The following is a 25,528-nucleotide window of genomic DNA, read 5'->3' as shown; positions in this document are numbered from 1 at the left end:
TGAGTGCCTTCCATGTTCTCATCAGCCCTGAGTACAGTCCTTTGCCTTCCTGATCTTCCTCTCCCTCTTTCTCCTCATTACGAGGCCCAGTATCTTGATCTCACAGTGGCCTCTCTCTCTGTCCTGATTCTCTCGGCCCTCAGCCTGGCTGTTACTGGACCACCTCCTATAACCTCCCCACTTCCCATTCTGGATGTCTGTGATGCAGGGTGAGTCCAGGTCCAAACCCGAGGATGCTGCTAAGTTAAATCAGCCTTTTGTTTTCAATCACGGAAGCTTGCCTGAAGCCTTGGCCCCACAGGAGGTCTTGGCATCACCAGGCACAGCTCAGCCACCAACTGTCCACATTACAGAGATACCTGCCTTTGCCAGCAGGGGCGTCTCATCTCCAAGACTGGGAAAGTGTCTGAGAACACAGAGGAGGAACAGAGGCAGAAACATTCACACCTGAGAAGGTCACAGGCCTCTGGGTGTGTGAGCCCCAGGCCTGGGTGTCCCTTGGAGCCTCCTTCTCTGTGAGTGGACAGCTGGGGGCAGCCTAAGGTCAGCTCTGCCTCTTGCTCCTGGGGGACCCTGGAAGACTCTGGTTTAAGCTCAGGGTCTTTTGCAGATGGCCATCCCAATTTGGAGGGGACAGCATGGATTTGATTCCCGGTCAAGTAACTAGATCTCACATGCTGCAACGAAGATAGGAAATCAAGCATGCTGCGACTAAGATCCGGCACAGCCAAATAAATAAATATAAAAAAATTAAAAATGAAAAAAATCATACAGTAAAATTGACCTTGGGAGTTCTGTGAGTTTTAACACGTGTGGATTCATGTAACTACCACCACATTCAGGATACATGACTGTCCTATCACCCTACAGAACTTCCTTGTGCTGTCCCTTCATAGCCACACCTTCCCACACAAATATGACTAACTGATATTTTACAAAGGTGTGTCTATGTGTCTATAACCCTTTGCCAATACTACACTGTCTTGATTATTGTAACTTTATAGTAATTCTTAAAAGCCATGTTGGGGCTTCCCAAGTGATGCTATGGTAAAGAATCTGCCTGCCAATGCGGGAGACAGTAAAAGACATGGGTTTGATCCCTGGGTTGGGAAGAGCCCCTGAAGGAGAGCATGGCAATCCACTCCAGTATTCTTGCCTGGGAAATCCCATGGACAGAGGAGCCTGGCAGGCTGCAGTCCATAGGGTCCCATAGAGTTGGACATAACTGAAGCAACTTTGCACGAAAAACCATGTTAGTCCTCCAATTTTGTTCCTCCTTTTCAAAATTATTTTGACAGTTGTAGTTCTTTGTTTTTTCACATCTATTTTATTCTCTATTTTTTTAAATTAAAAAAAGTCTTTTGGCCACGCCACACAGCTTATGCAATCTTAGTTCCCCAAACAGGGATTGAACCCTAGGCCCTTGGCAGTGAAAGCACAGAGTCCTAACCACTGGAAAGCCAAGGAATGTCCTCCACATACATTTTAGAACCAATTATTCTGTATTAAAAAAATTCCTGCTGAGATTTTGAATGGAATTGCATTAAATCTAAAGATCAACTTGGGGAAAACTGACATCCTAACTACATTGAATCTGTCAGTCCATAAACACTACATTTGTTTGTTTAGGCCTTCTATTTCTTTCATCAGCTTCTTGTAGTTTTCAACATCCACAGATCCTGTACATGTTTTGTTAGATTTTTTGAGGAGCTGTTGTAAAAGAGTATTGTGTGTGTCTTTAAATTTTGGTTTTGTCTCTTGATAGTATATAGAAATAAGCTTGATTTTTGTGTGTTGAACACTATTTTCTCATCCCCATTCTGCCATTGAACCCATGCACTGAGATTTTTATTTGGCTATCATATTTTTCACTTCTAAAATTTCCATTTATTTCTTCAACTATTCTCTCTCTGTGCCAAGATTTCCTGTTTCTCCATTTGTTTCAAAAACGTTCATGATTAATTTGTTGAAGCGTTAAAAAAATAGGTGCTTTAAGGACTTCCCTGGTGGACCAGTGGTTCATAATCCTATTTTCAAAGCAGCAGAGGCAGGTTTGGTTCCTGGTCCAGGAACTGAGATCCCATATGCCTCGGGGCCAACTAAGCCTACACACCACAACTAGAGAAAGCCTGTGTGCCACGACCAAGACCCAGCACAGCTAAAGCACAAAAACAAACAAACAAAAAAGATGATATCAGGGTTTCCCTGGTGGCTTAGTGGTAAAGAATCTGACTGCCAAGGCAGGGGACACAGGTTTGATCCCTGGTCCAGGAAGATCCCACATGCCAAGGGACAACTAAGCCTGTGTGCAAAAACTACTCAGTCAGCGCTCTAGGGCCAGTGAGCTGAGACTACTGAAGCAGGTGCCTAGAGCCAGTGCTCCACAAGAGAAACCACTTCAGTGAGAAACCTGTGCACCACAACTAGAGAGTAGCCCCCGATCTCTGCAACTGGAGAACACCCATGAGGAGCAATAAAGACCCAGCACAGCCATAAATAAATACATCTTTAAAATTAGACGATGTCAGATAATACTTGGCATCTTAGTCTTTTCTACATTGGTGTCAGTTGATTGTCTTTCCCATGTAAGCTCAGATTTTCCTGGTTTTTCACATTTTGAGCAATTTTTTTTTCACTTAAAAATTTAATACAATTTTAGAAGTTACTTTCCATTTACAGTTATTATAGAATATTGGTTATATAATACAGTAAGCCTATCTTGCACCCTATAGTTTGTACTTCCAATGCTTCTACCCCTATATTGCCCCTCCCACCACTGGTATGCAGTAGTTTGTTCTCTATATATGTGAGTCTGCTTTTTTGTTTTATTCACTAGTTTGCTGTACTTTTAGATTCTACATCTAAGTGATATCATACAGTATTTGTCTTTCTCTGACATTTCACTTAGCATAATACCATCCAAATCCCTCCAGGTTGCTGCATTCTTTTTATGGCTGAGTATTATTCCCTTGTATGTATCTATCATGCATCTTTATCCATTCATCTCTTTGCGTACACTTTGGCTGTTTCCATGTCTTCACAACTCTACATAATGCTGCTATGAACATTGGAGCACATGCATCTTTCCCAATTAGTGTTTTTGTTTCTTTTGGATATATATACCTATGAGTGGGATTCCTGGGTCACATGGTAGTTCTGTTTTTATTTTCTTGAGTATTTCTGATCAATTTTGAATCATACGTTGGACATTTTGAATATTAGGTTCTGAGACTTGAGCTTGATGCTGCTGCTGCTGCTGCTAAGTCGCTTCAGTCGTGTCCGACTCTGTGCGACCCCATAGACAGCAGCCCACCAGGATCCGCCGTCCCTGGGATTCTCCAGGCAAGAACACTGGAGTGGGTTGCCATTTCCTTCTCCAATGCAGGAAAGTGAAAAGTGAAAGTGAAGTCGCTCAGTCGTGACCGACTCCTCGAGACCCCATGGACTGCAGCCCACCAGGCTCCTCCAGCCATGGGATTTTCCAGGCAAGAGTACTGGAGTGGGGTGCCATTGCTTAGCCATGCCTGATTCTCTGCAACCCCATGGACTGTAGCCTGCCTGGCTCCTCTGTCTATGGGGATTCTCCAGGCAAGAACACTGGAGTGGGTTGCCATGCCCTCCTCCTGGGAATCTTCCCAACCCAGAGATCGAACCCAGATAGCCTGCATTGCAGGTGGATTCTTCACTGTCTGAGCCACCAGGGAAGCCCAAGAATACTAGAGTGGGTAGCCTAACCCTTCTCCAGGGAATCTGCCTGACCCAGGAATACAGCTGGGGTCTTCTGCATTGCAGGTGGATTCTTTGCCAGCTGAGCTACCAAGGAACGTGTAAATTCTATGGAGTATATTGTACTTTGGTTTTAGCAGGCATTATATCTCACTTCACAGGCAGCCACCACAGCCCTCGTCCTAGTGGCAGGGCTGGGATAATGGAAAACAGTACACCAGAGTGGAAAGGGACAGTAGAAAGTGGGGCGAGTCTTGGAGGCGTTACTTGAGGCACCTGTGCCCTGGAAGAACTGGAGCTGCTGACAGAGCACAGATATGGAAGTCATCTGGGGTTGGGGGCGGGGTGGTAATCTGTTGGGGGAGTTGGGCGGGGAAACCAGCCCACTTGGCGCACGAGAGACGGGTTGCGCGGTTTCCCATCAGCCCTTGCGGTGCAGCGTGTGTAACGTGATTTGCGTGTCGAGCTCTGCAGCTCGCATCATAGCTTTTGCTTCTTTCTATTTGGCTGAGACTAACCAGGTAGGTCCACCGATATTTCCTGTCTGGAGTTTAAGTGTGCATGTGTTTCAGGGGAAGCCAGAGGGCTTTGGGCTGGTCAGGCAGTGCCATCTTTAACTTTTGAAGGGGAAAGCCCTCGAGGTCAGCCTCCATAGCTCTTGTTCTGGTGGTGGGAGAGTTAGGGCAGCGGGCAGTGGAGGTCAGGGAGTCAGATGAAGGTGGGGTGAGTCTTGGGGTGCTATTGGAGGTATCTGGGTCCTGGAGGCCTTAGAACTGATGACAGAGCACAGAAACGGGAGTTATCCATTGAGGGGAGGTGGCGGGGGGCGGAAGCGAGTCATCCATGCGGAGAGGGGGGAGGGGCGAGGAAACCAGCCCACATGGTGCACGGGAGACTTAGTGCACATGCCCAGGGTTGAGCGCTTTCCCGTCAGCCCTTGTGAAGCGTGTGTAACGTGGTCTGTGCTGAGCTCTGCAGCTCGCATCTTAGCTTTCACTTCTTTCTATTTGGCTAAGTCTAACCAGGTAGGTCCACCGATATTTCCTGTCTGGAGTTTAAGTATGCATGTGTTTCAGGGGGAGCCAGTGGGCTTTGGGTGCATCAGATGGTGCCATCTTTAAATTTTAAAGAGGAAAGCCCTCGAGGTCAGCTGTCATATCTCTTGTTCTGGTGGCGGGAGAGTTAGGGCAGTGGGCGGTGGAGGTCAGGGAGTCAGATGAAGGTGGGGTGAGTCTTGGGGTGCTACTGGAGGTGTCTGGGTCCTGGAAGCCTTAGAACTGACGACAGAGCACAGAAACGGGAGTTACTCGTTGAGGGGAGGTGGCGGGCGGCGGGGTGGGGGGGTCATCCATGCAGACAGGGGGAGGGGGCGGGGAAACCAGCCCAAGCGGCACACGAGAAACATAGTGCGCATGCCCAGGGTTGCGTGCCTTCCCATCGGCCATTGGCGTGCCGCGTGCATAACGTGGTCGGGTGCCGAGCTGTTCGAGTCGCGTCTTAACGTCTGGGTTCTTTCTACCTGGCTGAGACTCACCAGGTAGAGCCACCGATATTTCCTGTCTGGAGTTTAAGTGTGCATGTGTTTCAGGGGAAGCCAGTGGGCTTTGGGTGGGTCAGGCGGTGCCTTTAACATTTGAAGAGGAAGGTCCTCGAGGTCAGCCGCCATATCTCTTGTTCTGGTGGCGGGAGAGTTAGGGCAGCGGGCGGTGGAGGTCAGGGAGTCAGATGAAGGTGGGGGTGAGTCTTGGAGTGCTACTGGAGGTATCTGGGTCCTGGAGACGTTAGAACTGACGACAGAGCACAGAAACGGGAGTTATCCTTTGAGGGGAGGTGGCGCGGAGTGGGGGCGGGGTCACCCAAGCGGAGACGGGGAGGAGCGGGAAACCAGCCCAAGTGGCGCACGGGAAACATAGCACGCATGCCCAGGGTTGCGTGCCTTCCCGTCAGCCATTGGCGATCCGCGTGCGTAACGTGCTCTGGGTGCCGAGCTGTTCGGGTCGCGTCTTAACATTTGGGTTCTTTCTACCTGGCTGAGACTCACCAGGTAGAGCCACCGATACTTCGTGTCTGGAGTTTAAGTGTGCATGTGTTTCAGAGGGAGCCAGTGGGCTTTGGGCGTGTCAGGCTGTGCCATCTTTAACTTTTAAAGAGGAAGGTCCTCGAGGTCAGCCGCCATCTCTCTTGTTCTGGTGGCAGGGGGGTTAGGGCAGTGGGCGGTGGAGGTCAGGGAGTCAGATGAAGGTGGGGTGAGTCTTGGGGTGCTACTGGAGGTATCTGGGTCCTGGAGGCGTTAGAACTGAGGACAGAGCACAGAAACGGGAGTTATCCGTTGAGGGGAGGTGGCGCGGGGTGGGGGTCACCCATGCGGAGACGGGGAGGAGCCGGGAAACCAGCCCAAGTGGCGCACGAGAAACATAGCGCGTATGCCCAGGGTTGCGTGCCTTCCCGTCGGCCATTGGGGTGCCGCGTGGGTAACGTGGTCGGGTGCCGAGCTGTTCGGGTCGCGTCTTAACATCTGGGTTCTTTCTACCTGGCTGAGACTTAACAGGTAGAGCCACCGATATTTCCTGTCTGGGGTTTAAGTGTGCATGTGTTTCAGGGGGAGCCAGTGGGCTTTGGGTGGGTCAGGCCGTGCCATCTTTAAGTTTTAAAGAGGAAGGTCCTGGAGGTCAGCCGCCATCTCTCTTGTTCTGGTGGCGGGAGAGTTAGGGCAGCGGGCGTTGGAGGTCAGGGAGTCAGATGAAGGTGGGGTGAGTCTTGGGGTGCTACTGGAGGTATCTGGGTCCTGGAGGCGTTAGAACTGAGGACAGAGCACAGAAACGGGAGTTATCCGTTGAGGGGAGGTTGCGGGGGGGGGGTGTCATCCATGCAGAGAGGGGGAGGGGCGGGGCGTTAGAACTGACGACAGAGCACAGAGACGGGAGTTATCTGTTGAGGGGAGGTGGCGTGGGGTGGAGGTCATCCATGCAGAGAGGGGGAGAGTCGGGGAAACCAGCCCAAGCGGCGCATGGGATACATAGTGCGCATGCCCAGGGTTGCGTGCCTTCCCGTCGGCCATTGGCGTGCCGCGTGCGTAACGTGCTCTGGGTGCCGAGCTGTTCGGGTCGCGTCTTAACATCTGGGTTCTTTCTACCTGGCTGAGACTCACCAGGTAGAGCCACCGATATTTCGTGTCTGGAGTTTAAGTGTGCATGTGTTTCAGAGGGAGCCAGTGGGCTTTGGGCGGGTCGGGCAGTGCCATCTTTAAGTTTTAAAGAGGAAGGTCCTCGAGGTCATCCGCCATCTCTCTTGTTCTGGTGGCGGGAGAGTTAGGGCAGCAGGCGGTGGAGGTCAGGGAGTCAGATGAAGGTGGGGGTGAGTCTTGGGGCGCTACTGGAGGTATCTGGGTCCTGGAGACGTTAGAACTGACGACAGAGCACAGAAACGGGAGTTATCCTTTGAGGGGAGGTGGCGCGGAGTGGGGGCGGGGTCACTCAAGCGGAGACGGTGAGAAGCGGGGAAACCAGCCCAAGTGGCGCACGAGAAACATAGCACGCATGCCCAGGGTTGCGTGCCTTCCCGTCAGCCATTGGCGATCCGCATGCGTAACGTGCTCTGGGTGCCGAGCTGTTCTGGTCGCGTCTTAACGTCTGGGTTCTTTCTACCTGGCTGAGACTCACCAGGTAGAGCCACCGATATTTCGTGTCTGGAGTTTAAGTGTGCATGTGTTTCAGAGGGAGCCAGTGGGCTTTGGGCGGGTCAGGCGGTGCCATCTTTAAGTTTTAAAGAAGAAGGTCCTCGAGGTCAGCCGCCATATCTCTTGTTCTGGTGGCGGGGGGGGGGGGGGGGGGGTTAGGGCAGCGGGCGGTGGAGGTCAGGGAGTCAGATGAAGGTGGGGTGAGTCTTGGGGTGCTACTGGAGGTATCTGGGTCCTGGAGGCGTTAGAACTGACGACGGAGCACAGAAACGGGAGTTATCCGTTGAGGGGAGGTGGCGTGGGGTGGGGGTCATCCATGCAGAGAGGGGGAGGGGCGGGGAAAGCAGTCCAAGTGATGCACGTGAAACATAGTGCGCATGCCCAGGGTTGCGTGCCTTCCCGTCGGCCATTGGCGTGCCGCGTGCGTAACGTGGTCTGGGTGCCGAGCTGTTCGGGTCGCGTCTTAACATCTGGGTTCTTTCTACCTGGCTGAGACTCACCAGGTAGAGCCACCGATATTTCGTGTCTGGAGTTTAAGTGTGCATGTGTTTCAGAGGGAGCCAGTGGGCTTTGGGCGGGTCAGGTGGTGCCATCTTTAACTTTTAAAGAGGAAGGTCCTCGAGGTCAGCCACCATATCTCTTGTTCTGGTGGCGGGGGGGGGGGTGTTAGGGCAGTGGGCGGTGGAGTTCAGGGAGTCAGATGAAGGTGGGGTGAGTCTTGGGGTGCTACTGGAGGTATCTGGGTCCTGGAGGTGTTAGAACTGACGACAGAGCGCAGAAACGGTAGTTATCCATTGCGGGGGGGGGGGTGGGGTCATCCTCGCGGAGAGGGGGAAGGGGCGGAGAAACCAGCCCAAGCCGCGCAGGAGAAACATAGTGCGCATGCCCAGGGTTGGGTGCCTTCCCGTCGGCCATTGGCGTGCCGCGTGCGTAACGTGGTCTGGGTGCCGAGCTGTTCGGGTCGCGTCTTAACATCTGGGTTCTTTCTACCTGGCTGAGACTCACCAGGTAGAGCCACCGATATTTTGTGTCTGGAGTTTAAGTGTGCATGTGTTTCAGAGGGAGCCAGTGGGCTTTGGGCGGGTCGGGCAGTGCCATCTTTAAGTTTTAAAGAGGAAGGTCCTCGAGGTCAGCCGCCATATCTCTTGTTCTGGTTGCGGGGGGGGGGGGGGTTAGGGCAGCGGGCGGTGGAGGTCAGGGAGTCAGATGAAGGTGGGGTGAGTCTTGGGGTGCTACTGGAGGTATCTGGGTCCTGGAGGCGTTAGAACTGACGACGGAGCACAGAAACGGGAGTTACCCGTTGAGGGGAGGTGGCGTGGGGTGGGGGTCATCCATGCAGAGAGGGGGAGGGGCGGGGAAAGCAGTCCAAGTGATGCACGTGAAACATAGTGCGCATGCCCAGGGTTGCGTGCCTTCCCGTCGGCCATTGGCGTGCCGCGTGCGTAACGTGCTCTGGGTGCCGAGCTGTTCGGGTCGCGTCTTAACATCTGGGTTCTTTCTACCTGGCTGAGACTCACCAGGTAGAGCCACCGATATTTCGTGTCTGGAGTTTAAGTGTGCATGTGTTTCAGAGGGAGCCAGTGGGCTTTGGGCGGGTCGGGCAGTGCCATCTTTAAGTTTTAAAGAGGAAGGTCCTCGAGGTCATCCGCCATCTCTCTTGTTCTGGTGGCGGGAGAGTTAGGGCAGCAGGCGGTGGAGGTCAGGGAGTCAGATGAAGGTGGGGGTGAGTCTTGGGGCGCTACTGGAGGTATCTGGGTCCTGGAGACGTTAGAACTGACGACAGAGCACAGAAACGGGAGTTATCCTTTGAGGGGAGGTGGCGCGGAGTGGGGGCGGGGTCACTCAAGCGGAGACGGTGAGAAGCGGGGAAACCAGCCCAAGTGGCGCACGAGAAACATAGCACGCATGCCCAGGGTTGCGTGCCTTCCCGTCAGCCATTGGCGATCCGCATGCGTAACGTGCTCTGGGTGCCGAGCTGTTCTGGTCGCGTCTTAACGTCTGGGTTCTTTCTACCTGGCTGAGACTCACCAGGTAGAGCCACCGATATTTCGTGTCTGGAGTTTAAGTGTGCATGTGTTTCAGAGGGAGCCAGTGGCTTTGGGCGGGTCAGGCGGTGCCATCTTTAACTTTTAAAGAAGAAGGTCCTCGAGGTCAGCCGCCATATCTCTTGTTCTGGTGGCGGGGGGGGGGGGGGGGGGGGGGGGGGTTAGGGCAGCGGGCGGTGGAGGTCAGGGAGTCAGATGAAGGTGGGGTGAGTCTTGGGGTGCTACTGGAGGTATCTGGGTCCTGGAGGCGTTAGAACTGACGACGGAGCACAGAAACGGGAGTTATCCGTTGAGGGGAGGTGGCGTGGGGTGGGGGTCATCCATGCAGAGAGGGGGAGGGGCGGGGAAAGCAGTCCAAGTGATGCACGTGAAACATAGTGCGCATGCCCAGGGTTGCGTGCCTTCCCGTCGGCCATTGCGTGCCGCGTGCGTAACGTGGTCTGGGTGCCGAGCTGTTCGGGTCGCGTCTTAACATCTGGGTTCTTTCTACCTGGCTGAGACTCACCAGGTAGAGCCACCGATATTTCGTGTCTGGAGTTTAAGTGTGCATGTGTTTCAGAGGGAGCCAGTGGGCTTTGGGCGGTCAGGTGGTGCCATCTTTAACTTTTAAAGAGGAAGGTCCTCGAGGTCAGCCACCATATCTCTTGTTCTGGTGGCGGGGGGGGGGGGGTGTTAGGGCAGTGGGCGGTGGAGTTCAGGGAGTCAGATGAAGGTGGGGTGAGTCTTGGGGTGCTACTGGAGGTATCTGGGTCCTGGAGGTGTTAGAACTGACGACAGAGCGCAGAAACGGTAGTTATCCATTGCGGGGGGCGGGGGTGGGGTCATCCTCGCGGAGAGGGGGAAGGGGCGGAGAAACCAGCCCAAGCCGCGCAGGAGAAACATAGTGCGCATGCCCAGGGTTGGGTGCCTTCCCGTCGGCCATTGGCGTGCCGCGTGCGTAACGTGGTCTGGGTGCCGAGCTGTTCGGGTCGCGTCTTAACATCTGGGTTCTTTCTACCTGGCTGAGACTCACCAGGTAGAGCCAACCGATATTTTGTGTCTGGAGTTTAAGTGTGCATGTGTTTCAGAGGGAGCCAGTGGGCTTTGGGCGGTCGGGCAGTGCCATCTTTAAGTTTTAAAGAGGAAGGTCCTCGAGGTCAGCCGCCATATCTCTTGTTCTGGTTGCGGGGGGGGGGGGGGGTTAGGGGCAGCGGGCGGTGGAGGTCAGGGAGTCAGATGAAGGTGGGGTGAGTCTTGGGGTGCTACTGGAGGTATCTGGGTCCTGGAGGCGTTAGAACTGACGACGGAGCACAGAAACGGGAGTTACCCGTTGAGGGGAGGTGGCGTGGGGTGGGGGTCATCCATGCAGAGAGGGGGAGGGGCGGGGAAAGCAGTCCAAGTGATGCACGTGAAACATAGTGCGCATGCCCAGGGTTGCGTGCCTTCCCGTCGCCATTGGCGTGCCGCGTGCGTAACGTGGTCTGGGTGCCGAGCTGTTCGGGTCGCGTCTTAACATCTGGGTTCTTTCTACCTGGCTGAGACTCACCAGGTAGAGCCACCGATATTTCGTGTCTGGAGTTTAAGTGTGGCATGTGTTTCAGAGGGAGCCAGTGGGGCTTTGGGCGGGTCAGGTGGTGCCATCTTTAACTTTTAAAGAGGAAGGTCCTCGAGGTCAGCCACCATATCTCTTGTTCTGGTGGCGGGGGGGGGGGTGTTAGGGCAGTGGGCGGTGGAGTTCAGGGAGTCAGATGAAGGTGGGGTGAGTCTTGGGGTGCTACTGGAGGTATCTGGGTCCTGGAGGTGTTAGAACTGACGACAGAGCGCAGAAACGGTAGTTATCCATTGCGGGGGGCGGGGGTGGGGGTCATCCTCGCGGAGAGGGGGAAGGGGCGGAGAAACCAGCCCAAGCCGCGCAGGAGAAACATAGTGCGCATGCCCAGGGTTGGGTGCCTTCCCGTCGGCCATTGGCGTGCCGCGTGCGTAACGTGGTCTGGGTGCCGAGCTGTTCGGGTCGCGTCTTAACATCTGGGTTCTTTCTACCTGGCTGAGACTCACCAGGTAGAGCCACCGATATTTTGTGTCTGGAGTTTAAGTGTGCATGTGTTTCAGAGGGAGCCAGTGGGCTTTGGGCGGGTCGGGCAGTGCCATCTTTAAGTTTTAAAGAGGAAGGTCCTCGAGGTCAGCCGCCATATCTCTTGTTCTGGTTGCGGGGGGGGGGGGTTAGGGCAGCGGGCGGTGGAGGTCAGGGAGTCAGATGAAGGTGGGGTGAGTCTTGGGGTGCTACTGGAGGTATCTGGGTCCTGGAGGCGTTAGAACTGACGACGGAGCACAGAAACGGGAGTTACCCGTTGAGGGGAGGTGGCGTGGGGTGGGGGTCATCCATGCAGAGAGGGGGAGGGGCGGGGAAAGCAGTCCAAGTGATGCACGTGAAACATAGTGCGCATGCCCAGGGTTGCGTGCCTTCCCGTCGGCCATTGGCGTGCGCGTGCGTAACGTGGTCTGGGTGCCGAGCTGTTCGGGTCGCGTCTTAACATCTGGGTTCTTTCTACCTGGCTGAGACTCACCAGGTAGAAGCCACCGATATTTCGTGTCTGGAGTTTAAGTGTGCATGTGTTTCAGAGGGAGCCAGTGGGCTTTGGGCGGGTCGGGCAGTGCCATCTTTAAGTTTTAAAGAGGAAGGTCCTCGAGGTCATCCGCCATCTCTCTTGTTCTGGTGGCGGGAGAGTTAGGGCAGCAGGCGGTGGAGGTCAGGGAGTCAGATGAAGGTGGGGGTGAGTCTTGGGGCGCTACTGGAGGTATCTGGGTCCTGGAGACGTTAGAACTGACGACAGAGCACAGAACGGGAGTTATCCTTTGAGGGGAGGTGGCGCGGAGTGGGGGGCGGGGTCACTCAAGCGGAGACGGTGAGAAGCGGGGAAACCAGCCCAAGTGGCGCACGAGAAACATAGCACGCATGCCCAGGGTTTGCGTGCCTTCCCGTCAGCCATTGGCGATCCGCATGCGTAAACGTGCTCTGGGTGCCGAGCTGTTCTGGGTCGCGTCTTAACGTCTGGTTCTTTCTACCTGGCTGAGACTCACCAGGTAGAGCCACCGATATTTCGTGTCTGGAGTTTAAGTGTGCATGTGTTTCAGAGGGAGCAGTGGGCTTTGGGCGGGTCAGGCGGTGCCATCTTTAACTTTTAAAGAAGAAGGTCCTCGAGGTCAGCCGCCATATCTCTTGTTCTGGTGGCGGGGGGGGGGTTAGGGCAGCGGGCGGTGGAGGTCAGGGAGTCAGATGAAGGTGGGGTGAGTCTTGGGGTGCTACTGGAGGTATCTGGGTCCTGGAGGCGTTAGAACTGACGACGGAGCACAGAAACGGGAGTTATCCGTTGAGGGGAGGTGGCGTGGGGTGGGGGTCATCCATGCAGAGAGGGGGAGGGGCGGGGAAAGCAGTCCAAGTGATGCACGTGAAACATAGTGCGCATGCCCAGGGTTGCGTGCCTTCCCGTCGGCCATTGGCGTGCCGCGTGCGTAACGTGGTCTGGGTGCCGAGCTGTTCGGGTCGCGTCTTAACATCTGGGTTCTTTCTACCTGGCTGAGACTCACCAGGTAGAGCCACCGATATTTCGTGTCTGGAGTTTAAGTGTGCATGTGTTTCAGAGGGAGCCAGTGGGCTTTGGGCGGGTCAGGTGGTGCCATCTTTAACTTTTAAAGAGGAAGGTCCTCGAGGTCAGCCACCATATCTCTTGTTCTGGTGGCGGGGGGGGGGTGTTAGGGCAGTGGGCGGTGGAGTTCAGGGAGGTCAGATGAAGGTGGGGTGAGTCTTGGGGTGCTACTGGAGGTATCTGGGTCCTGGAGGTGTTAGAACTGACGACAGAGCGCAGAAACGGTAGTTATCCATTGCGGGGGGCGGGGGTGGGGTCATCCTCGCGGAGAGGGGGAAGGGGCGGAGAAACCAGCCCAAGCCGCGCAGGAGAAACATAGTGCGCATGCCCAGGGTTGGGTGCCTTCCCGTCGGCCATTGGCGTGCCGCGTGCGTAACGTGGTCTGGGTGCCGAGCTGTTCGGGTCGCGTCTTAACATCTGGGTTCTTTCTACCTGGCTGAGACTCACCAGGTAGAGCCACCGATATTTTGTGTCTGGAGTTTAAGTGTGCATGTGTTTTCAGAGGGAGCCAGTGGGCTTTGGGCGGGTCGGGCAGTGCCATCTTTAAGTTTTAAAGAGGAAGGTCCTCGAGGTCAGCCGCCATATCTCTTGTTCTGGTTGCGGGGGGGGGGGGGTTAGGGCAGCGGGCGGTGGAGGTCAGGGAGTCAGATGAAGGTGGGGTGAGTCTTGGGGTGCTACTGGAGGTATCTGGGTCCTGGAGGCGTTAGAACTGACGACGGAGCACAGAAACGGGAGTTACCCGTTGAGGGGAGGTGGCGTGGGGTGGGGGTCATCCATGCAGAGAGGGGGAGGGGCGGGGAAAGCAGTCCAAGTGATGCACGTGAAACATAGTGCGCATGCCCAGGGTTGCGTGCCTTCCCGTCGGCCATCGGCGTGCCGCGTGCGTAACGTGGTCTGGGTGCCGAGCTGTTCGGGTCGCGTCTTAACATCTGGGTTCTTCTACCTGGCTGAGACTCACCAGGTAGAGCCACCGATATTTCGTGTCTGGAGTTTAAGTGTGCATGTGTTTCAGAGGGAGCCAGTGGGGTTTGGGCGGGTCAGGCGGTGCCATCTTTAACTTTAAAGAGGAAGGTCCTCGAGGTCAGCCGCCATATCTCTTGTTCTGGTGGCGGGGGGGGGGGGGGGTTAGGGCAGTGGGCGGTGGAGTTCAGGGAGTCAGATGAAAGGTGGGGTGAGTCTTGGGGTGCTACTGGAAGTATCTGGGTCCTGGAGGTGTTAGAACTGACGACAGAGCGCAGAAACGGTAGTTATCCATTGCGGGGGGCGGGGTTGGGGTCATACTCGCGGAGAGGGGGAAGGGGCGGAGAAACCAGCCCAAGCGGCGCACGAGAAATATAGTGCGCATGCCCAGGGTTGCGTGCCTTCCCTTCGGCCATTGGCGTGCCGCGTGCGTAACGTGGTCTGGGTGCCGAGCTGTTCGGGTCGCGTCTTAACATCTGGGTTCTTTCTACCTGGCTGAGACTCACCAGGTAGAGCCACCGATATTTCGTGTCTGGAGTTTAAGTGTGCATGTGTTCAGAGGGAGCCAGTGGGCTTTGGGCGGGTCGGGCAGTGCCATCTTTAACTTTTAAAGAGGAAGGTCCTCGAGGTCAGCCGCCATATCTCTTGTTCTGGTTGCGGGGGGGGGGGGTTAGGGCAGCGGGCGGTGGAGGTCAGGGAGTCAGATGAAGGTGGGGTGAGTCTTGGGGTGCTACTGGAGGTATCTGGGTCCTGGAGGCGTTAGAACTGACGACGGAGCACAGAACGGGAGTTATCCGTTGAGGGGAGGTGGCGTGGGGTGGGGGTCATCCATGCAGAGAGGGGGAGGGGCGGGGAAAGCAGTCCAAGTGATGCACGTGAAACATAGTGCGCATGCCCAGGGTTGCGTGCCTTCCCGTCGGCCATTGGCGTGCCGCGTGCGTAACGTGGTCTGGGTGCCGAGCTGTTCGGGTCGCGTCTTAACATCTGGGTTCTTTCTACCTGGCTGAGACTCACCAGGTAGAGCCACCGATATTTCGTGTCTGGAGTTTAAGTGTGCATGTGTTTCAGAGGGAGCCAGTGGGCTTTGGGCGGGTCAGGTGGTGCCATCTTTAACTTTTAAAGAGGAAGGTCCTCGAGGTCAGCCACCATATCTCTTGTTCTGGTGGCGGGGGGGGGGTGTTAGGGCAGTGGGCGGTGGAGTTCAGGGAGTCAGATGAAGGTGGGGTGAGTCTTGGGGTGCTACTGGAGGTATCTGGGTCCTGGAGGTGTTAGAACTGACGACGGAGCGCAGAAACGGTAGTTATCCATTGCGGGGGGCGGGGGTGGGTCATCCTCGCGGAGAGGGGGAAGGGGCGGAGAAACCAGCCCAAGCCGCGCAGGAGAAACATAGTGCGCATGCCCAGGGTTGGGTGCCTTCCCGTCGGCCATTGGCGTGCCGCGTGCGTAACGTGGTCTGGGTGCCGAGCTGTTCGGGTCGCGTCTTAACATCTGGGTTCTTTCTACCTGGCTGAGACTCACCAGGTAGAGCCCCCGATATTTCGTGTCTGGAGTTTAAGTGTGCATGTGTTTCAGAGGGAGCCAGTGGGCTTTGGGCGGGTCGGGCAGTGCCATCTTTAACTTTTAAAGAGGAAGGTCCTCGAGGTCAGCCGCCATATCTCTTGTTCTGGTGGCGGGAGAGTTAGGGCAGCAGGCGGTGGAGGTCAGGGAGTCAGATGAAGGTGGGGGTGAGTCTTGGGGCGCTACTGGAGGTATCTGGGTCCTGGAGACGTTAGAACTGACGACAGAGCACAGTAACGGGAGTTATCCTTTGAGGGGAGGTGGCGCGGAGTGGGGGCGGGGTCACTCAAGCGGAGACGGTGAGAAGCGGGGAAACCAGCCCAGGTGGCGCACGAGAAACTTAGCACGCATGCCCAGGGTTGCGTGCCTTCCCGTCAGCCATTGGCGATCCGCATGCGTAACGTGCTCTGGGTGCCCAGCTGTTCTGGTCGCGTCTTAACGTCTGGGTTCTTTCTACCTGGCTGAGACTCACCAGGTAGAGCCACCGATATTTCGTGTCTGGAGTTTAAGTGTGCATGTGTTTCAGAGGGAGCCAGTGGGCTTTGGGCGGGTCAGGCGGTGCCATCTTTAACTTTTAAAGAGGAAGGTCCTCGAGGTCAGCCGCCATATCTCTTGTTCTGGTGGCGGGGGGGGGGGGGGTTAGGGCAGCGGCGGTGGAGGTCAGGGAGTCAGATGAAGGTGGGGTGAGTCTTGGGGTGCTACTGGAGGTATCTGGGTCCTGGAGGCGTTAGAACTGACGACGGAGCACAGAAACGGGAGTTATCCGTTGAGGGAGGTGGCGTGGGGTGGGGGTCATCCATGCAGAGAGGGGGAGGGGCGGGGAAACCAGTCCAAGTGATGCACGTGAAACATAGTGCGCATGCCCAGGGTTGCGTGCCTTCCCGTCGGCCATTGGCGTGCCGCGGTGCGTAACGTGGTCTGGGTGCCGAGCTGTTCGGGTCGCGTCTTAACATCTGGGTTCTTTCTACCTGGCTGAGACTCACCAGGTAGAGCCACCGATATTTCGTGTCTGGAGTTTAAGTGTGCATGTGTTTCAGAGGGAGCCAGTGGGCTTTGGGCGGGTCAGGCGGTGCCATCTTTAACTTTTAAAGAGGAAGGTCCTCGAGGTCAGCCGCCATATCTCTTGTTCTGGTGGCGGGGGGTTAGGGCAGTGGGCGGTGGAGGTCAGGGAGTCAGATGAAGGTGGGGTGAGTCTTGGGGTGCTACTGGAGGTATCTGGGTCCTGGAGGCATTAGAACTGACGACGGAGCACAGAAACGGGAGTTATCCGTTGAGGGAAGGTGGCGGCGGGGTCATCCATGCAGAGAGGGGGAGGGGCGGGGAAAGCAGTCCAAGTGGTGCACGAGAAACATAGTGCGCATGCCCAGGGTTGCGTGCCTTCCCGTCGGCCATTGGCGTGCCGCGTGCGTAACGTGGTCTGGGTGCCGAGCTGTTCGGGTCGCGTCTTAACATCTGGGTTCTTTCTACCTGGCTGAGACTCACCAGGTAGAGCCACCGATATTTCGTGTCTGGAGTTTAAGTGTGCATGTGTTTCAGAGGGAGCCAGTGGGCTTTGGGCGGGTCAGGCGGTGCCATCTTTAACTTTTAAAGAGGAAGGTCCTCGAGGTCAGCCGCCATATCTCTTGTTCTGGTGGCGGGGGGGGGGGTGTTAGGGCAGTGGGCGGTGGAGTTCAGGGAGTCAGATGAAGGTGGGGTGAGTCTTGGGGTGCTACTGGAGGTATCTGGGTCCTGGAGGCGTTAGAACTGACGACAGAGCACAGAAACGGGAGTTACTCTTTGAGGGGAGGTGGCGGGCGGCGGGGTGGGGGGGTCATCCATGCAGACAGGGGGAGGGGGCGGGGAAACCAGCCCAAGCGGCACACGAGAAACATAGTGCGCATGCCCAGGGTTGCGTGCTTTCCCGTCAGCCATTGGCGATCCGCGTGCGTAACGTGGTCTGGGTGTCGAGCTGTTCGGTTCGCATCTTAACGTCTGGGTTCTTTTTACCTGGCTGAAACTCACCAGGTAGGGCCATAGATCTTACTTGCCTGGAGTTTAAGTGTGCATGCATGTGAGGGCGAGCCATCGGGTTTCTGGCGAGTGGGCAGTGTGGTCTTTAGCCTCTGAGGAGCAAGGTCATCGAGTTGTCTTTCTCCTCACAGGTGTCGCGGCCGCCATAGCTCTTGTCCTGGTGGCGGGAGAGGGAGGGTGGTGGGTCGACTAGGTCAGGGAGTCAGATGAAGTTGGGGTGAGTCACGGGTATGTTATTTGCTGTGTCTGGGTCTTGGAGGTTCTGGAACTGACCACAGCACAGAATCCAGAGGCGGTTGCGGGGCTCGGGTCCTGGGGGCGGGGCAGGAGGTCATGGAAAGGTCTAGAAACTGACCACTGTGAGGGTTGTGACTGCACTGCGAGATTAGTAATGCCTCGAAAAGGGTGCGAAGGAAGGCGAGTGTCTCGTAGAATCTTCATTTCCATAGCTCGACTCTGCCATTTTAGTGCAAATATAGCTATAGAAAAAATGTAAATGAGTAAGTGATTTTGTGTTCCAGTAAAACTTTATGATGGGGGAGGGAAGAGAATGGGCTTGGCAAATGAGAATGTGACACTCTTATCAACAGTCAAGTTTTAAATTTCCAGCAGTGTTTCACTAAATGTCTCTATGATGGTGAATCAAGTTGTGAGATCAAAACTCATCAGAAATGTATTCTTGGTAATTCCCTGATCCTCCCGTGGTTAGGACTCCATGCTTTACTGTGGTTGGCCTGGGATCAAACCCTGGTCTGGGAACTAAGATCCCAAAAGCCATGTGGCGTGATAAAAAAAATCGTGTGTGTGTATATATATGTTCTTTTACTGTGTGTTTTAAGATGATTTTTCAGTCTATTTAGCCATAACAAATAGTTGCTTTTGCAAGTAGCCAGATTTACTGTAATTGGAAAGCACACACACAATTAAATTACCTTGAGAGTTATTTTGAAAATATTTTCAATTTTACAAAAATAGTATACATCATTATTTGGCCAGGGAAGTGTTCAAATATAATTTTTCTCTTAAGGGTATTTTCCAAATGACAATATTCTGTTTACAGTGGGAAATATGAGTCGAAGAATAAAGTCAACATACAGGCCTAAAGGAAGAGGTTTTGGTCGTGCATATCCCCAGGCACTTGTAAGTGTGGCTTTAAGTATTTTAACATTTGACGTTTTTATTATTAAAAATTAATTCCTGTAGGTATTGTTGAACAATATAATCATAACGGTATTCCATGTAATAAGGAACATTGATCCAGGAGGATTATATTCTGGTGTTGCCTGTATGTATGCTGTTATGTTCCTGGGGAATGTGGCTGATGACATTCTTCTCAAGCTTATTAACAACAAAATTGCACACATCCATCCCAACATTGATTAAAATAGCTTCTGAAGTCTGTGGGTAACTGTTCTTAGAATAGCCTCACTGTGGGAAGAGTAAGTTTATTAAGAGTAAGTGTGAGTAGTATTGGAAAAATGTCTTTAGAGTTATTTATGATCAAATATGTTTATATTCTGTGTATTTATATTGTTGACACATATTAGTAACACAATTTTTCATTTGTGCACACACATCTAAAGATCGAGGTTGAGGAACCTGCAGAGGAGCTACCAATTGAAGGAAAGGGCATTACACCTGGTCAAGAGAGAAAGGATGAAGGAGCATCTGCATCTCCAGGTGAAGGGAAAGGGAAGAGGAATGCCTGTGTGTGTGTGTGTACGCATGCATGCACGCACTTTTATGTCTCTTGTATTATGATATACTAGTAATAGAAGGAAAGAAAGCAGTAGAAAGGGATCTCAAACATGGCCTGAAAGTAAAAGTGAAGTCGCTCAGTGGTGTCCGACCCTCTGCAACCCCATGGACTGTAGCCTACCAGGCTTCTCCGTCCATGGGATTTTCAGGCAAGAATACTGGAGTGGGTTGCCATTTCCTTCTCCAGGAGATCTTCCCGACCCAGGGATTGAACCCGCGTCTCCCGCATTGTAGGCAGACGTGGGTGCAATCCTTGGCTCAGACGGTAAAGCGTCTGCTTACAATGCGGGAGACGCGGGTTCAATCCGTGGCTCAGACGGTAAAGTGTCTGCCTACAATGCGGGAGACGGGGGTTCAATCCGTGGCTCAGACGGTAAAGTGTCTGCCTACAATGAGGGAGACGCGGGTTCAATCCCTGGGTCGGGAAGATCTCCTGGAGATCTTACTCTTCCCACAGTGAGGCTATCCATGGGGTTGCAGAGGGTCGGACACGACTGAGTGACTGGGTGATTTATGGCCTGAAAATTGGCTGGAAAAGTGAAGAGAGTATAGTTTGTAGCTTAGGGTAATCCCTCACTGTAATAAATTTCTTCTATTTTATAAATGAGAAAATTGAGGCTCAAGGATTGTGTTTGTCAAAGAGCATTTGACTATTGAATACAAAATCTGTATTTCACTCCAAAGTTGGAGTCTCCTTATCGTGAATGTGGCTGTAAATAAGGTGAATGATTTTGCTTAAAACTCAAATATCTGTACTGTAATGTTTCTCAGTATTGGCCCAGTTGAATGTAGTAGGACAGAGACTCCAGAAATGAGTCCTGAATGATGGCCATTGTTTATGTAATTGATATTTTTACATGGAAGTTTGATAAAAGCTCAATAGTTCAGGGTACTGGCATACTGGTTTAGTATGATTTTTAAAAAATAATTATTTTGGTTGTGTTCTGTCTTCATTGCAGCATGTGGGCGCGCTCTTGTTCCAGTGAGCAGGGGCTACTCTTTGTTGCAGTGTGCAGGCTTCTCATTGAGGTGGCTTTTATTTGTGGAGGACATGGCACCCAGGCTTAGTAATTGCGATTCATGGGCCCTAGAGGGCACAGGCTTCAATAGTTGTAGTGTGTGTGCTCAGTACTTGTGGTATACAGACTCAGTAATTGTGCCTCAAGGGGACTCAGTAGTTGTGGCACATGGACTTAGTTGCTGTGCAACATGTGGAATCTTCCCAGACCAGGGATTGAACCCATATCCTATGCAAGGCAGGTGAATTCCTTTCTACTGTGCCACCAGGGAAGTCCTCAGAAGATTATTCTAAGATTAACATAAAGACAGAAATTATTTCTCCTGCATATATACAGTATTTTGAAGCAAAGCATTTATATAACTCAGGCCACTATTAAAAGTTTCTAGAATTTGATGGGCAACTATGCCCATTTCATTTCCTTCTATCATACTTCCTTTATCCTCACTGTATATTTGACTGTTATTCATAATTTTGCTGTTACTTTTGGTACCAAAAATGGGATTCATTTATGGAAAGTTACATATTGGATGTTTGGACTTAAATATTATTTATTTTAATGAAATAAGTTTCTGGTTACCCCAATAGAGGGTGGGCATCACAACTGTAAGATTTGTTACAGACCGCAAATCCACTCAGATAACCCTTCAGAAAATTACATTTTACTTGTAATTGAAATCCTATATGTGGTGTAGACTTGAGGCTTTGTAGCTAGCTGAGGCTCACTGTTTTTAGTACACTACAGCAAAATACAGAAATAATTAATTCTTAGACTGACATTTAAAATGTTTCAAAATACAGGAAAACAAATACGTAAAGTCCACTCCTAGTTTCTGTTAATGATGCATTACTGAACTATACACTTAAAAATGGTTAAGGTGGTAATTTGTTGTTGTTGTCTAAAAAAATTTTTTTGAGCATGCCACATGACTTAGTGGGATCTTAGTTCCCTGACCATGGATTGAACCTGGGTACTTGTCAATGAAAGTGCAGAGTCCTAACCACTGGACCTCCAGGGAATTTCCTGTTAATATGTTTTTAAACCACAATTAAAAATAATTATTGTCTTCCTGAAGTACAATGTAGACATCATATCTTCTCTTTAATTTTTACTTTATATTTCTAAAACATAAAATTTACATAGAATTTGCAAGCCTAGAACAATTAACTGATACTTTTCACCTAGATTTACCAATTGTTAATAGTTTTTACCACATTGGTTTCATATCCTCTTCCCTTCTCCTGTATATATACACACACACACATATACACACTTACTGATGTGTTGGCTCTTTTTAATACTGAGTCATTTAGATAAGGTTCACATATTATGACCTTTTACTGTAAGTACAGTAATGTATATATAGCTCAAGAACAAAGAAAAAGTCATTTTTTGGCTGATCAGTGTATGGTTATCAAAATCAAGAAATTAGTGAGAATATGCAATCATAAAATACACAGTGTATATTCAAGTATCTCCAGTTGTCCTGATAATTCCCTTTACAGAATTTTTTTTGATCCAGAGTCCAGTCCAGGATCATGTAATGTATTTTAGTCATCATGTCTATTTAATCTTCTTTAATCTGGAATAGTTCTTTAGTTTCCTGTCATTCATAAAACTACATTTTTGAAGAGGAACATAACAGTCAGTTTGCAGAAGGTTAACCAGTTTGAGGTATTTTTTAAAGACTTCTTCCCCCCATTCAATATTTATTGTTGTCTGCTCATGCCATGTAAGAGAGCTCACAGTCTAGTCAGAGAGATCCAAAAGATCATTGGTAAGTACAGTCACAATTACAGTATGCATAAGTACAAAAGGAGTACCTAATTTGTTTGAGGGCAGTCTTGCAAAAGGAAGAGGGGTAATAAAACCCTGTTTTCCTGGTGTTTGGTAACAGACTCCTGAAACAATGCTCTTGTGATTCTCATGCATCACATGTATTACTGCAGTAGCCTAAGGCTTTTATTTCATAACCTTGAAGGAATGAATATTACCATTCCCTTATTCATATCTCATGTTTTATTTCTTAAATTGATAAACTATTTATTTGCAAGGGCCTTCCCTGGAGGCTTCTCAACAGGAACTGGCTGAGCCAAAGACCGGTTCTGAGCATGGAGATGGCCCTGATGTCGAGGGGAAGGGAGTGCCAAATCTAGAGCCCATAAAAATGCCGGAAGCGGGTATGTTATCTTATTAAGCATGTGAATTAGAGTGTCTGTTGTCCACAATATTACATTTTTAATAATACAGAGATAATGTTACTGTTATTTTAATACAGTTCACATAAATACAGAGATAATGTTACTGTTATTTTAATACAGTTCACATAAATACAGATTATTTGAAATGTAGTTCAGAGCTTAAATGCCCATGGAACATCAGGTATATAAACAAATTGGGTCAAAGCCATACTGAATTATAAAATAAAAGCTTTTAAGTATAAGCCTTTCAACCAACAGTTAATAATAATTTTCAGATATTTTTATAGAGCTCTGCATTTAACAAATATGTAATGCATTTGTAACACGCATCAGTTTGTATGAAATACACTGAAACCCTGAAGTAGGTTCTAGTACCAACTCTTAACATAATTTGTGTGACTCTTGGGCAAACCCCTTAACTTCTAAACTCATCTTTGCTCTTCTAAAAATAGTGACTTCAAATAAGATATTGAAAAATTATTTTTAGTTCTCATTATTGCTTATTCTGGTTCTGTTGCATATAATACAAAGATAAGCTATTTTATGAGATTTTTATTATAAATCATCAAATCCTGACCTGAGTCAAATTACATTTGAAGTTTCATCACTACTAAGAAAATGAACAAAAACACTTTGCTTGATGTTTGTTTTACTGTTCAAGTTCTGATGCCTCTCCTCAGATTCTGTTGAATTCTGAATTCTCTGGCTCTTAATGACAATTGCATTTTATTTTTTTCCAGTTTTATTTATGTATAATTGACAAAATTATAAACAGTTGCATTTTAAATCCTTTCTTGAATTAAGCCTCAAAAATGACTAATAAAATATCAAGAGAAAGTCTAGTTTTCTAATCTTTGTGGCTGATCAAGTAGAGAGAGTGCATGTAGTCAGGGATGCTCAAGGTTAGTGTTAGTAACATAACCTATGCTGAGTATGCTCCCTGTCTCCACTATCAGTCTTAATAAGCTACTGTTCCTAATAAAATGTGGACACTGATATAATCACCTCTAACCATGTCAAATGTGGCATGAAAATTTTGTGCCTTGAGGCATCAAATTGGTAAGATTGAATTTCAAAGGTCATAACTGAAGTGTGAAGCACTTGATGTTTAGGGAAGAAATTACCCTGCATTAGTCTTCTAAATATTTTCACTTCACAGTCCTGGTCCATTTTACATTACAAGACATTTTATATTACAAGACAGTTTGCAGGCTACTTCCAGGAACCTGTTAAACATGGCTAAGATGTACTCATAGGAAGATCATAGCCTTAAATACATATGCTATTAAAAAAGAAAAAGGTGGTAAACTACATGAACATTCAATATAAAAAAAATAAAAGGCAACAAAATCTAAGGGGAAAGAAAGGGGATTCTTAAGACAGGTATGAATCATTAGGAGAAGGAAAAGTAATAAAACCAATAAATCGAGATTGCTCTTTAAAAAAATATTTGTGAGTAGAAGACCTACTAATTTAAATGATCTTGGAGAAAATACAAAATGCCAAGTATCCATAATAAGGATTATGAAAAAGACAAATATTGACTATATTATCTATCTATCTGGATATTTGGCTTTCCAGGTTTTTTTCTCCTACACTGATAAATGGTACTGTTTTCCTTCACCATGTGATGTTACCTTTGATGGTAATGGCTTAAAACTAGCATAACCACATAATTTATTATGCAAACTGGAATGCTTTTAAGTGTATAAAAAGTCACTACTCATAGTTAGAGCAGGAGTATGGATGCAAACAGGGGCAAATGGTTAACTTACTACTAGGTAAGGGTTAAACTGGCTCATAGAGAGTTTTGTACTTTTCTACATTAGAGCCAAAACAAATGCACTACTAACCTTTCTGTTGTTCATTTAAGCAATTCTAAGTGTGACATTATTGTTTTAGATATCCTACCTATATTAATATTTTTTCAAGTCAAAACATTTAAATGAACTTTTAAAAAGTTTCTTTTGTTTCTTAGGTTTTTTATTGTTTGGTTGGATTTTTACTAAAAATATAAAAAATTGTACTTTCTACTTAAAACTACTTCTGAATAGAAGCATTGGGTTTAATCACTTCTGAACTTGAATAGTCTGTTTCTCTGTACCACTAGAAAGAGGGATGTGTTTAGCAAATGTGGTTAATGTGCCTGAAAGTCTACCTTCAAAGTCTCTACAGAGGTTTAACTGTAGATAAAGCAAGGGTTGGTCATCCTTAGGGTTCTGGTTTTAGTCAATTTTATAAAACTAAAACTGTAGTGTCCTCTGTATCCCTTTAGTGTCATCTCAATAAAGTTCTAACTAATAATCCCAAATGTTTGTTAACTTACAGGTGAAGGAAAACCGCAGATTTGAATGAAGACAAACTAACCATGCAGGCTGTTCTTGTGTTGAAAATGTGGCTCTTAAAATTCTCTCAATATTGCCTCTGAAACTACTATAACATTTAAAAAGTTTGAAACAAAAAATTCAATAAAGCCTTGCAGCATTGTCCAAAGAAGTCTTATACATCTTTTGTTAAATTTATTTCTAGGTATTTGATGCTACTGAAAATTACACCTTTTTGGGAAATTTTATATTTTGTTTGATCTGGTATAGAGGGACATAATTTTTGTGTGTCATTTTTTTTCTACCCAGCAACCTTGCTGAATATGCTTATTAAGTTTAAAAGTTTACCTTTAGGTCGTTTTCAATTTTTTTTTTTTTGGTGATATTCTTTATTTTTTTTAATTAATTTTATTTTATTTTTAAACCTTACAAATTGTATTAGTTTTGCCAAATATCAAAATGAATCCACCACAGGTATACATGTGTTCCCCATCCTGAACCCTCCTCCCTCCCCATACCATCCCTCTGGGTCGTCCCAGTGCACTAGCCCCAAGCATCCAGTATCGTGCATCGAACCCGGACTGGCAACTTGTTTCTTACATGATATTATACATGTTTCAATGCCATTC

The 25,528-nt window shown here is 49.8% G+C and overlaps 1 protein-coding gene across 2 annotated transcripts; it reads left to right on the top strand.

Moving 5' to 3' along the window:
• Positions 1 to 4,154: 4,154 nt before the first annotated feature.
• Positions 4,155 to 25,071, top strand: LOC113887213 (X antigen family member 5-like). Of its 2 annotated transcripts, none has more exons than XM_027534222.1 (5): positions 4,155 to 4,247; positions 18,658 to 18,737; positions 19,181 to 19,277; positions 22,429 to 22,554; positions 24,904 to 25,071. In XM_027534222.1, the coding sequence occupies exons 2-5, from the start codon at positions 18,666 to 18,668 to the stop codon at positions 24,924 to 24,926; spliced, it is 318 nt and encodes a 105-aa protein (XP_027390023.1). In that variant the 5' UTR covers positions 4,155 to 4,247; positions 18,658 to 18,665; the 3' UTR covers positions 24,927 to 25,071. The 2 variants fall into 2 exon arrangements, with proteins under 2 accessions (XP_027390023.1, XP_027390022.1); XM_027534221.1 differs by lacking the exon at positions 4,155 to 4,247 and adding an exon at positions 16,965 to 17,072.
• The last annotated feature ends 457 nt before the right edge of the window (positions 25,072 to 25,528 follow it).

The sequence above is a fragment of the Bos indicus x Bos taurus genome, chromosome X (assembly GCF_003369695.1).
Source record: "Bos indicus x Bos taurus breed Angus x Brahman F1 hybrid chromosome X, Bos_hybrid_MaternalHap_v2.0, whole genome shotgun sequence".
Lineage (NCBI taxonomy): Eukaryota > Metazoa > Chordata > Mammalia > Artiodactyla > Bovidae > Bos > Bos indicus x Bos taurus.
This window is presented reverse-complemented; position numbering and strand designations above follow the sequence as displayed.

Bases quoted from the DNA above. Each gene is read 5' to 3' on its own strand.
- LOC113887213 (XM_027534222.1), top strand. From the start codon at position 18,666: ATGAGTCGAAGAATAAAGTCAACATACAGGCCTAAAGGAAGAGGTTTT. The intron at 18,738-19,180 runs GTAAGTGTGGCT...ACACATCTAAAG, and splicing joins GTGCATATCCCCAGGCACTT to ATCGAGGTTGAGGAACCTGC. The intron at 22,555-24,903 runs GTATGTTATCTT...GTTAACTTACAG, and splicing joins CATAAAAATGCCGGAAGCGG to GTGAAGGAAAACCGCAGATT.